The sequence below is a fragment of the Leptonychotes weddellii genome, chromosome 2, assembly GCF_054177405.1.
Source record: "Leptonychotes weddellii isolate Sample4059 chromosome 2, ASM5417740v2, whole genome shotgun sequence".
NCBI lineage: Eukaryota > Metazoa > Chordata > Mammalia > Carnivora > Phocidae > Leptonychotes > Leptonychotes weddellii.
This window is the reverse complement of record NC_138370.1, coordinates 71,785,181-71,799,315: the sequence shown is the minus strand read 5'-3', so window position 1 is coordinate 71,799,315 and position 14,135 is coordinate 71,785,181. Positions and strand designations below refer to the sequence as shown.

Below are 14,135 nucleotides of genomic sequence, written 5' to 3'. Positions count from 1 at the left end.
CTCTATGAAATAGAGAATGTGATATCTAAGCTATGAGAGATAAATACCATACACCGGTCTATACTTAGGTCCTTATTTTTTTAGTTTGAATTTCATCACATTACTTTTAAGTCAAGAACCATCAAGAACCTTGAATCTCTTGGGAAGACAAGGAAAGACCTGTGTCTTATTCCATTTTCCATTAACCTTTCAGATCTTATGTTAAAAATTTGGCCTATCCTTTGTCTTCTCTCTTCAAGCTATTCATATAAACTCAGTCTGTCCTAAAAGATTAAATAATTTCTTTATTATTTTCATGAATTAATATGCAACAAACAAACCCAGTCATTCATCAGAAGGTATACTAATTATACCTGTTTTTTTATTCTTCTCAAGTGACCAATCTGCTAAGTCCACCTAGTACATATTTTTATTTCAGAAATTATATTTCATAATTCTCTCATTTCTATGTTATTCTTTTTAGCTTTCCATTCCCCCCTTATCCTGTGTATGTACCTGTTTAAGATGCCACTAAGAATATTTATCTGTTAAGTCATGGAAAGAATGTTGCATTCTGAACTGGAAGTCTTAGGTTGTCATTTTTCACTTTTTAATTTATGAGACAATTCAGTTGACCTTTCTGAATAGATATTAGCTAATTTCTTTTAAGATTTTACTTATTAATTTAAGACATAGAGATACAGAGAGAGAGAGCATGAGCAGGGAGAGAGGCAGAGAGAAAGGGAGAAGCAGGCTCTCCGCTGAGCCAGGAGCCCTGATGCGGGGCTCGATCCCAGGACCCGGGGATCATGACCTGAGCCAAAGGCAGATGCTTAAGCATCTGAGCCACCCAGGTGCCCCAATATTAGCTAATTTTTAATGAAAATAGGTATTAGTTTTTTTTCTGTAAGAAAAATATATGATAATGTACATTAAAATTTCAGTAAGTGCCAGGTTTTAATATTATAAATTAACATATATGAGTCAAACATATATAAATATATAATACCCAAGTTCTTATGAATCTGTTCATGAGGGACATGACAAACTACAGTTATTTTATTCTAAAATGATATAATGAGAATTTTTTTTTTTTGCTCAGTTTCTTCAAGGTCATATTTATTGGAACTATCTCATAATAAACTGCAAGATGTCCTCAGAATGCAAAGGTTAAGGATAAGTGTATTGGAATTGGACTCCAGGACACCTGATTCTATATTTAAAGTCAAGCTGCAACTTATCTTTTCTATCTTGGCTCTCTCTGAATCTTTCAGCTGCCTTAATTAGCTATGGAAGTTGATGTTGAGTGTTTACCCCATGCCAGACTACATTTCCTCTTTGCATAGACAGGTGCAAGGCACCTTTGAAAAAATTAAGGCTTAGGTCCCACTACATTTCAAACAGTAGCTAATATTTTTTAATTTTTTTAAAACCTTCTCCCAGTAGATAAGGTTGCAGAAAGCAAACTGAGGCAAAGGAATTACCCCATGCTACTGATAAGAATCCACATCAAACTTGTGCTTTCAAATGAAATGACATTCCTAATTCAAATGTATAGCTTCATATGCATAAAAATTAGTTAATCACCAGAGGAAAATAAAGTAATTTTCAAAATCTAATTTAACTCTTTTAATAAGGCCATGAACCAAAGAGAATGAAAGACGTCAAGAAAAAGAGAAAATATACCTTAGCCAATAATAGGTATTATTTCCTACTTAAAAAAAAATTAATGCTCAGTAAGATTTGAAAAGAGAACAAGGCCTATTCATTTTGATCCTGTGGCAATACTTTGAAGCTTACTTTTTAACTTAGTCTATTTTACATTTCCAGATGCTATGAAAGGCAATGTATGCAGAAAGCAACACCAATGGGGATTTGGGTATTTCATTTTCCCCACTGTAGTGGTGATTTGGATCTTACTTTTTCTGAAAGCATCTTTAAAGAATTCTTCAAGCTGTCTGGAGAATGCTGGCTTGCAGAATTAAGCAGTAGGTCTGCATGGGTTGCTATCAGAGGTTGTAGTTGATTGATGTTGCTGAGAACTTCTTTTGCTTTGGCTGTGTTTTCAGGTGAATAGTAAATAAACTGGTATCCAGTACTGGAACAACAAAGATAAAGGCAAGTTACACAAAAAAGCAGAAAGAATTTGCAGTCCTTAGTACCAGATGGCAAATGAGAAACAGAACTCCAAATAGCATGACTTCCTTTTGAACAGAAAAGAACTATTCTAAGAGGTTTATATGATGTCCTAAGAGTTTTTTTAAGTAAAATGACCAAGATATTTTTTAAGACCAAGATATTTTTTAAAGATTTTAAAAGTGAAATACATCGAGTTTTGCTCAACCACAAGGAAGATTCTTTATAATTACATATGTCAGGTATTAGTATTCAAAATAAAATTATTGTTAATTACTAATAAACTTGAAGTCACATTAGTACAGAGTGAAAAGAAAAGTATGAGCTTTTATATTCAGGCTAATTTGAATATTAATCCTGGCTCTGCCATCTACTAGCTGGGTGACCTTAGGCAGGCTTCAGTTTCCTCCACAGGAAATTAGGAATAAATATACAAGAATTCTAAGAGGTGGGTAAAGTTGGTCATAATTCATGTGAAATGCCTACAATAGTGACCAACACAGAGCAAGCATTCAATAAATACTACCTATATTTTCCCCCATGATAGGTAGGGCAGAGTGAGTAAAGTTTAATAGCTGAGAAATGGGGAGAAAATATATTAATGCCAAGTGGGCATAAGGAGAATTTTATTGGATAGAACAAGAATATTTATAGCATAAAAATTTCATTATGCTATTTTATCATTACCCATTTTGTTCCTAGTGCTTTCTCATTTCACTTGGAAAAAAATGTAAAATTGATTACTAATTGAAGAATTACTGACTTTTATAATCATCATCTAAGAATTGGTCAAGCATACTATGGGGGTAAGGATTCCATGAAATGAAGGAATCTTTGGATTAGGAAAGACAAAGGAAGCATTTCAGCAGGGAAAGGAATAAACCAGCAAAATACCAGCCAAAGTGAAAGAAGAGTGAAGTTCACTTGGTTGGTGCAGCACTTGCCTACATCTCTTTGCATCCAACTGTCAAAGCATTTTTCATGTATCTTGTACTCTGTGTTGAGTATTTATTATTTTCTCTACACTTACCAGTTAAATTACTAAAATTCCCATAATTCCATTTCTTATTTAGAAATATTAGAATCCAGTGAGAAAAACTAACATCCAGGGAGCACTCCTCCTCCCCTTCCATTTACACTAATGACTTTTAGGGGAAAATACAAGTTTCTTTAGGAAGACAACACTCTTTCTTGTAAACATATAATGAATATTCCCATAATTTTATTTATGTATTTATTTATCGCAATGATTAAAAGAAAAACCCTTGGTTGCTTGGACTATTCAGAAGCTAGGGCAAGAAGCCGATGAGGGATACAGGTTTGCGAAGGCTAAGAAACATGTCGCTAGTGTGTGACACTTAGGAGAATTTGCTCTTAATTCTGTACTTACAGACTTTTACATTTCACAGAAGTGGGAGCCTAAAAATAAAACATACCTTAACTACTTATTATATATATTTCAATGCAAATTAAAGCAAATGAACAAAGAACAATGGTGAGGAGGAGAAAGAAAACATTCGTCCCTGCCAGTTATCTATAACTTTTTCTGGTTCATCTGATCTCAATCGGAGTGTGCTAAGGCCTCTAACAAAAATCACCACCTGTGATGTCTCCCTTACTCATCTGTACTCAGACCCGATACAAAGTTCAATCCACCACAGTGGATTAGGAAATGAAACAACTCCGTGTTATTTTTGCAAAGAAAGTGATTATCTAAAGATATTGGTGGGTCGTGGGGGTGGGGATGATGTTTGATACCCAGCACCTCTGACAGCAGAGAGAGACTTAACTACAGACCCAACATAGAAAGCAACGTGCAGTAGCTGCTTGGTGGTCCCTTTCCACTGATCTGCTCTTCTGTCATAATTTGCTTTCTTCTGTCAACTTCTGGGTACTGACAGGCCTTCCACGGCTTAGCTCTTGGAAAGCAGAGTTCTGGAGGCCATGTGTGGTCTTCCATCTTTCTCTTCCCATAACTGTCCTCTTTGAGGGTGTCATGCCTGCCCTCTCATAATTCAATCCCGTGCATTCTTTTGACTCCTGTCACCATTGCCTTCCTTCTCTACTCATCTCATACTTCCCTGGCATTTCATTGTTACTTTATTCCTGAACATTACCTACTTTCATTATTATCATTTTTTTTAAAGATTTTATTTATTAATTTATTTGAGAGAGAGCGCGTCAAGGCACAAGAGCAGGGGGTAGGGGCGGGGGGTGGAGAGGGAGGAGGAAAGAATTCCAAGCAAACTGCACTGAGCATGTAGGCCCACGTGGGGCTTGATCCCCCCATCCCAGGACCCCGAGATCATGACCTGAGCAAAAGCCAAGAGTCGGACGCTCAACAGACTGAGCCACTCAGGCGCCCCTACTTTCATTATTTTTTTCTACATATTTCTAATTCTGCAAATTCCTCTAGACTCTCCTCTCCATTTGAGTCTACTACATACATTTTTGAGATTTATTTCTTACATGTTCTTTCCCTATTATTTCAGTGGTCCTCAAATTTTAGCAGGCATACGGTTCACTTGGGGATGAGGAGAGGGCCTGGGTGTTTGTTTAAAAAATGCAGATTCCCTGGCATCAGTGGGTTGTAGCATCTGTAGCAGCCACCTCAGGAAATCCAGCTGATGCACAGGCACAGCTGGGCACTTTTAGAGACACCTGCTGCCCTTGTTTTGGCTGTGAGTCCCCTCTAAACCCTTGATCTTGCTAGCAATGACGCTGATAAAGGTCCTTTTTCTCATTCTAACTTTCAAGTTCCTTTTTCCTCAGTTATTCTTATTTCCATGATACCCTTTACAAGGCTAGCTCTGTACTCCATCTTTATATCTAGCACAGGTTGTTTTGCATCCCTTCTCATTATCAGCGCTGCCTCCCCTCCCTATTTTCATCAACTTTTCATCTTTTCCCTCCCAACATACTCCCTTTCCTCTTCTTCTCCTTCCCCAATCTCCATCACGGGACACTCCTATAACTCCCGCCCCTGCTCTTAAGTCAGTCTCCATTGGAGCAAAGTTACATAGCAGGCACTGGTTCTCCCCATTAGGTCATTTAACGATGAGCATCTTACCTTGTGAGGTAGAAAGGTTCATTTTCCACAATAAAAACCAATGTTGATGTCCAGGATGAAATAGTATGGTGTGGAAAAAAAAAAATATCGCCACCCACAAAATAATTTTAAATGTCCATAAATTCCCTTTACCTATTCAGTGCCTTACTCTTTAAACATGTCATATATTTTAACAGTTACAGCTTTTTAAATGGAAAGTTATGAGTATAATTTAATTATTGAGATAAAAAGAATGTAGCTAAACTCTATTTTATAGTGGTCTGAAATTTAAACTGAATCCAAACACTTGAATTAACTATCAATCAGACAAAACCAGAAGAAAGACAAAGTATTTGCTTGGACAAAAAATATTTTATAGGATGTCAATAATATAGCAAATCATGGACCATGAAAATTGAAATTAATTTCGTAACATTTTTCTACTGATGAAACAGTGAATTAAAGTGTATATCTGTATTATGTATGTATGTGTGTGTGTGTATATATATATACTAAAATATATATCTATTTAATTATGTATCAGTTTAATTAGAAAACAGGCACAACACACACACATACCCATAACTCACAGGGGCATGTGCATGTTGTTACCAGAAGTGTCATATTCTCAAGTTGTAAAGAAAAATAAAGCACATAGTGAAATAACATTTGTATTCATAAACTCTAATTGCTAACCAAAATACAACTGAAACAATGACTGTATGTTCCTGTGTGGTAATTCCACATCAGTTGCTTTCTGCTGGTCCTCCTTATCTCCCCATCCTCTAGTGCTGGCACCTTCCAAAACCCACTCCTGGGGGCACTTCCTTTTTTTAGTCTCCATGCCCTTCCCAAGTAATTTCATTTAATCTTCTAGTTTAAATACTTCAGTTGTGATGATTCCCAAATTCAAATCTCTAGCCTAGACCTTTTCCCTGAACTCTAATTAAAAACAAAAGCTCTCCTCTTCACAGCTCCAGTTTATCATGTCCCAACCTGAGCTCCCTATCTGCTCCTCACAACCAGCTCCTTCTGTACACTTTCCCATCTCAGTTCATGGCAGGTCTGTTTGATGTGGTGTATGTCTCCTCTCTTCCTCTTTTACCTTTGTCCATTTTTTCCCCCAGAAAATTCTGCCTTTTCCTTCAAAACCTAAGCAGATTTCAACCATTTATTTCCACACTCACTGCAACAACCCTGGTGCAAGCCACCATCATCTTCTACCCCACAGACTGGTCTTCCCATCTCTATCCTTTACTTTAAAAGACATTGAAATCCTTGACTTAGCTTAGGGTTGAAGGAGGCAGGGGGCAGGCGAGGAGAGAGAAATAAAGCAATTCTTCCTTAGTTTCCTGCTCACACCCAGATCCTGGGACTTGCTCTGCCACTTCTCTGAGCCTTTCCTCCCCCACACCACCATAACCTCCACCCCTTAACCCATTTGCCCAACTAAGCCATTATTTTGGTATGTAGAGTCATGGAAGAATATAGATTAGAAATAAGAAGAGGCATGGAGGGAAAAGGGAAGGAAAAGATCAGGGAGGAGGCACAGGCAGAAGAGGATTAGGGTTGAGGAACATAGAAAAAAATGATAAAGAATAATGTGCCTCTGCTTCTGTGGCAGAACTAAATCTGCAGAGAAAAACCTAAGGACTATTTTTTCCCAACTCAAGCACTACTTGTAAAAAAACGATCCCTTGAATCCAGAGGGAGGGATAGACATTCTCTCAGTTCTAACAGAGAAGAAAACTATGTGGATAATAAATGAAAATATACACCTTAGTGCACTTGAATATACCCTTTTGGCTTCACAGGGTTTAACAATGTGCTTCATGAAATTGAAACATACCTCTCTGCTTCCCCCATTGTATCCTTTCTATTTTTTGCAAGAAGTATGGCTTAGAGAAAAGAACTAAAAGGCAAATGGTATTTGTTTTGTTTACCTTATATGGATTTCACTTATATAATTAAATTAGTTATATGATAGAAGCTTAAATTAATGTTTATCTTTGAATCAACTCTTTTTTTAATATTATTCCATCATACAGATATGGAAGCTGAAGCTTGGGTAGGTTAAGTAACTTCTCCTGGATCAAACAACTACTATGGATGGTAAAACCAAAGTTTATCCCCAGGTCTTTATTATCACACAGTTTGAACTCTTAATTATGTTATACTACCTCATGAACATGATTTGGCCTACTTTAAATTTGGAAAAATTATAATACAATAACTAACACGGGAAACATCTTTTCTTTAGTAACATAATGGTAGGTACAGCCTATAAATATTAAAATATCATTGAAGACATTCTCATCTTCTAATTAAAACAAAGCTCATTAGAGAAGATGCATGATTCTATTTTATAACACAGATTAGACTAAAGAAAGAATGTGAAAATCATCTCACAGTAAATTGCTTTCAACAAATATTTAATGACTGCTACTGGGTGAATGCACGGAGTAAAGCAAAAGGCCAGAGGGACCCAGCAAGGTAACTGGTGGATGAGTATGATGATGCCTGTCCTTTAAATGCCACAAGCCAGGGCTGGTAGCAGAGAGGAAGAAACAGGGAATAAATAACTTTTTTTTTAACCTCAGCCTTCTTCTCACAAGACCTTGCAAATTTAAATATCCTTTGCATAGCCATAGTTTCAGAGCTTCTTCCTAACCACTCAGTACTATGGCTCTTACATTCTTGAGAGGTCAGACATTCATTTACAAGCAATGTCACATGGCATTGTGACAAAGGATGTCCCATGGCGTCTAACTTTCTATGTATTTTGTCGTTGGAGATTTTTTTTCAGGTCACCTAGTTCTCCATATTTGCTGGAAGGAGAAGTAGAAAAAGGGTTTTACAAAGACATTTCTCTTATTGTACAACTAAGTAAAAAGGAAGAGAGGGTGCCTGAGTGGTTCAGTCAGTTAAGGATCTGCCTTCAGCTCAGGTCAAGATCCCAGGGTCCTGGGATTCAGTCCGGCTCCCTGCTCAGCAGGAAGTCTGCTTCTCCTCTCCCCCCTCTCCCCACCCCGGCTTGTGATCTCTCTCTTAAGCTCTCTCTATCTCAAATAAATAAATAAAATCTTTTTAAAAAAGGAAGAGAGATCGAAAACAAAAGTATCCAAAAAAATTAGAACGCTGTCTGCATCTATCTGCACCACTTGACATAAACTTACTATCCTTTCCAAAACATTCACCAGTGTTTAGATTGACATCTGTGTATATATAATTTCATGTTTTCTTGCAGGTACATTTTTTTATATACATCTCTACATACCTCATAATCCAAACACTAGTAGAAATGACTACATAGTGCTCTATGCTAGTGATGCAAAGAGTGCTTATTCAATCATTCAAGATGTTTCTAATATTTTACTATTATGAATAGAATCTATGATCATCTTTGAAAAGTTTACTTTTTTCTTTTATTATTTTGATTCCTAAATAAGTGGTTTTCCTGAGGTATATTGGTAGGGCTATATACAGAGAACCAATGTCTAAAAATTTTTTTTTTTACTGACTACTATAAAGAACAATTTTAGGCAGATTAAAATAGTGTTAACTACCACATCAATTCATGTATTTTTTGTAATTGTAAAGGTGAAGTAGTTTCCTCTTAAAATTATATTCTCATTAAAGCCCATAAAGAGTTGAATGGACCAACTTTTTTTTTTTCCTTAAATTTCTATCTGGTGGGCAGCAAAATCAATTCCGGAAAGGTCATCTATAACTTACATTATTAGTTAGAACTAACACTGTTCATTTATTACGAGCCTATGTTTTGTGTTAAATATCTACCGATTGCGTGAGGGTGAATAAGTATGGACGAAGAACCTGAGAGTAGGGACAGAAGTCTAATTTTCTAGCTCTGGTTCTGTTCTTATATGTATAGGTGATTTAATCTTTGGATCTGAGTATTCCCATTAATAAAGTAAACAGGGGAATTTGTGATCTCTGAGATTCCCTGTTGGGAATAGAACCTGTTGGTTCTAACATTTAAAAGATTCTTTAATTGGAAAAAAAAGCAGACTCAACAAAATTATTTTCTCGTTTCCCAAAACTTATTTTCGTATTGAATATATACAATTGACTTTATTAACTAAGCAATGGAAACCGATGGCTTATTTCCTGTATTCTCTTTCTTTTTTTTTTTTTTTTAAAGATTTTATTTATATATTTGACACAGAGAGAGAAATAGCAAGAGCAGGAGCACAAGCAGGGGGAGTGGGAGAGGCGGAAACAGGCTTCCCTCAGAGCAGGGAGCCCGATGCGGGGCTCAATCCCAGGACCATCGGGGCTCGATCCCAGGACCCTGGGATCATGACCTGAGCTGAAGGCAGACGCTTAACGACTGAGCCACCCAGGCGCCCTATCCTGTATTCTCTTTCCCAGCAACCTGTGCATTTACCCAGTTATATAAACCAGAGTACTAAGAGTCCCTCAACCCTGCCTAGTCTCCCTCAGTATTCATCCAGTTGGATTTCAATTCTATAAAAGCTTTCTTAAAATCTCTAACTCCATAGTCACCCATTTCCTCTCCCCATTAGTATTAGAATGGCCTAACTGTTTGCTCTTCTTGATTCTTTTCACTGTGGTTCAAAATACAAATCTGATCCTGTTAATCCTCAGACAAAAACCTGTCAGTGAATCCCCATAGTCTACAGGATGAGCTGCCAGGACTTGATATAGCAAACAAATATCCTTCAGATTTGGCTCCTGTCCTGCCCACTCTTACATCCTTTCTCTCTCTCTCTCCTCTCCCCTCATCTTCCCACCTCCCTCTTCCCTTCTTTTTTCCCCCTCTCTCTTCCCCACCCTTCTTCCTCTCCCTCTCCCTCATTTCCAGATTCTTTATGCTCTTGGCATTTCTGAGCCAAGGACAGTGAATGGCTTCACCATACACATGTGTGCTGTACAGAAACTTGGGAGTCTTTCTTGATAGCTCTGGATTTTTACCTCTCACTCCAAACAAACACACAAAACCCAAACAATTGCCAAGCCATCCCAAATATCTCTGTAACCAATCTCCTTTTCTGTATCTGTGCTGACACCACCCGAGGCTAAGCCATTTTTCTCCTCTGACAGAATCATACCAATAACTACTTATTAACACAGACCTCATGACAGGGAAGAAGACACTGAATTGTTCAGACAAAGTCCCATCTAACAAAGATTTTGCAATAACAGTATTTTTCTCATGTTACACAAGCCAGTTGTGTGATTCTTCCATGACATAGATCCCATACATACCTTTTTCTTTTCTTTTCTCTAAGTTAGTACTTCTACTATTTTAAAGCTCTGGAAAATACAGTGTTTTTTATTTTCTGGGAATCTACTTATAGATGACTTTCTTTTCTTTTGTTTGCTGCCTTTGAGACCAATGGATATTAACTATCTACGCTGATAGGGAGCTTTAAAAATATGCTGGAAATTGCTCAGTGTTTAACCTGAGTATAAGAGTTCTTCTTTGGATTAAATGCATACTAGTTGAGATGACATAACAGTGTCATGATTTACATTTATTTTTTCAGTTTACAATGAATAAGAAATACAACTCTTCATTTATAAAAAATAAGTCCTCAAACTGTATTATCTTTTCCTATTTAGTTTTTTAAGTAAGAAAGGCTTCTTTATGTAATTTGCTTATTAGATTTCACATTATATCCTTTAAATCCTAATCTTCCTGTTGATTACTTTTTTTCCCAGATAAAACCAGAAGTCATATTATAATAGCTGTGAAATTAAAACATTTAATTGTAAAAGTCAAATTATCCAAATTATCTTCCTGATCTCAAGATTTTAACCACTCTTTCTAATAATCTAATGATTTCAAAAGAAATCAGCCACATCAATAGTGCAAACAAGGAAATGGAAGGGTGAGAAGTTCAGTGGCTTTCTGAAATCCCCAAATGAGGATTGATGATGTGTTTTATCATTTTAGACACTTTTCTCTTCACCAAATTTATTAACACTAGAAATTCTAGGTCATTTAACAAACTTATTTTCATTTACAATTAAAGTCATTTCTTTAAGGGAAAGATTTAATTTTTAAGAATTCTGACCTGTCACACTACATATAATGCTTCTTGTCTATGCTTCAGACCACAGTTGGCTTCACAAGCTTTTGGGTAGGTGACTGGAAAAATGTCACCAACTGAAATGTTAAAATCACTATTGCATTACTAATATTGAATCAGATTTTGAGCTAGGCCATTTTTACAAAACTTATCATCTATCCCCTTTCAGAACACGTAAAAGTATATTTTCCTTCCTAGTGAGGTGCAAGCAAACACTAACATTCTAATACCTGAAAAAAATGGCTGTTTTTAAAGCTTATGAGACATTTTCTACAAATACTCCTCTATTTCTCTTTGCCAACTCCACAAATATTCCCTATGTTTCTGTTACCTGATACAGTCACACTGATCTTTTCATGCAGAGGAGAGACAGTCCTGTGATAGGCAATCCTTTCACTTCTTTTATTCACTCCCTCAATGAACACTTATAAGTTAGTTCCTGAGGATACTGTGGTAAACCAGATGTACTCAGTCCATGTCCTCATGGCACACATAGTCCAGAGGGGAAGGCAGACAATTAGGGATGACTGTACACAGAAGGCTTAAAGCAGCAGTCTAGCTAATGGGTCAGAGAAGACTTGTAGGCAGCACTGAAACTGAGGAAATTTAGTCTGGTTCATATAGAGGGTGGGGTGAGAGATGAAAATGGAGAAGAAGGTGGGACCAGATGACACATGAATATATTATGCACCTTGAACTTTATACTCCTAGCAAGAGGCAGCTAAGAAATGTTCAACATTATGAAATCACAAGATTGTATTTGCCTTTTGGAAATATTACTCCAACCAAAGTGAAAAAAATCAGATTGGATGAGAGCCAGTCTAGAAAGAGAGAGAGGGATTCGGAGATTTGGCAGAAGAATATTTAAAAGATGGTGATTCCATGGGTTAGAATTGTTCTAACCCATAATTTATTATCAAAATGAATGACTTCCTGAAAAATAAGAAGGTAGAACTGATAGAACTTATTTTATTTTTTATTTTTTTGGAAGTGGAAATTGAACATCTGGGTGAATGGTGGTGACTTTTATTAAGAAAAGAGATTCTCAAGAGAAGTTTGAGGGGAAGAAATTGAGAGATGATTGAATATATTGACATTGAAGAGGTTGGATGATACCATTAATGTACAGCTATCTGCTAGATGGTTATAAATGCATGTCTGGACGTCATGGGCCATATCTGGGCTTAACACAGAGATGGTGTCAGAAGCCCAGAACTTGAGAATATGCGGGCAATTAGGCATTTTATGCACATTGATACTACTTTTTTGGAGGGAAACATGGCAGCATTTCTAAAATTTAACCACCTCAACTAAGAAATTTCACTTTTAGGAGTTTATCAAAAAAGAAATGCTCACAGTTTTTAGGGGTGTAAAAATAAGGGTGTATCCTGTGAACACAGGTAGTTATAACAAAAAATTAGAAATAATCTAAGTGATCAATATTGTATTGGTTGAATAATTACGCTACATTCAATCAAAAAATGCTATATTGCTTTTAAAAAATGAGATCTACATGAATTGAAATGAGGCATTGCCAAAACCTTTTTCTGAGTGAAAATATACTTATTTACATATTTTACATAAATAATAGCTAAAAGCTGTTAAGCCCTCATTATGTGCCCAGCACTGTTATAAACTGTCTGGTGTATATGAAGTCATTAAATCTTCAGAACAACCCTATGAGGTAAGCAGTTTTTCCACACCACAAATGAGGAAACTAAGTTATAGAGAGGTGAGGCAATTTGACTAATGTCACAAAGCGACTAATGCCCAAGCCATGATTCCATCCATATAGGGAGTGGAGTCTATGAACTGTCTGAAATGAAAGTTTCTGCCTTAACCCAGAATGGGGCCAGAAAAAAATTGAACTTAGTTACGGAAAATTCAAGAACATCTCATTCCAATGAACTTGAGTTTGTGGACTGAGTCATAGCCATTGAAAATTCAAATGGTTGGAAGCCTAGAAGAAATTACACAGGGAAATACATTTAGCTGTTCTAATTGGTTTATTCTAGGGAAAGATATTGGAAGAGGTAGGCTTTTCATTTTATATGCTTCTTTATTCTTTGAATTTATGTGCTACAAGCAAATTTTATTTTTGTATAGTTAAAAAGAATAAAGAAGGAGAAAAACTGCATTACAAATTTGTTTAGGATCATATGCAACTTAGAAAAATCCTTCTATTCCTTCTATCACAGGTAGTTCAATGCTTTGCAAGCCTAATCATTTCAATCGTACAATATGTCCAAGTCTCAGCATGACTATTTATTTCAACATGGTTTATTTTCTTGCTATTCCAAACTATACATATATAAGAGATAAAAACCCACTTTCTCTTGAAGATTTGATGCTGTGTATACAGGGAGCTAGCTACATGCAGGGAAGTGCACATGGAGAAGAAAAACCTAGGACATAGTTCCGGCAGCCCTAGCTTTGTATTCGCTCAAAGATGAACTGAGCTGAGAGCTAAGAGTGGCTGAGAAGACTAAATCATAGGTGGAAGAAAATATACCCCCAAGGAATCAAATTAGAATCTACATAAAGAATGAAATCGCTATCTCCTTGAAAATAACGTATTGCCAGGTGCTGGTTCGAAAAAAAAAGGAATGGATAGGGCTTTTATTAATACCTACTCTTTATTTCCAAAGGGCCCATGTGATATAAAGTGGGTTTTTTTGTGTGTGTGATATAAAGTATTTTTTTCCAAAAGGAAAGAAAATGTATTTGGGAGTAAGTAGGACATGAATTTTAGCTATAACCTATAAGACTGATATTTTAAAATAGACTAGTTTTGGTGGATTGGTCATGACTTCCAAAGAACAACAAATGCCCAGATTTTTTTTTTTAACGGTGAGCATTCAATTGATATACTTTGAAGAATTAACCATTTTAAG

The 14,135-nt window shown here is 36.3% G+C and overlaps 1 protein-coding gene across 1 annotated transcript in view; it reads right to left on the bottom strand.

The window, feature by feature from the left end:
• Window positions 1–14,135, bottom strand: part of INPP4B (inositol polyphosphate-4-phosphatase type II B) — a 631,805-nt gene that overhangs the window by 124,597 nt on the left and 493,073 nt on the right. Inside the window, exon 15 of the mRNA XM_081813115.1 lies at window positions 1,900–2,077. Within this exon, the coding sequence (XP_081669241.1) occupies window positions 1,900–2,077 (178 nt within the window). The remainder of the gene's footprint in view (window positions 1–1,899; window positions 2,078–14,135) is intronic.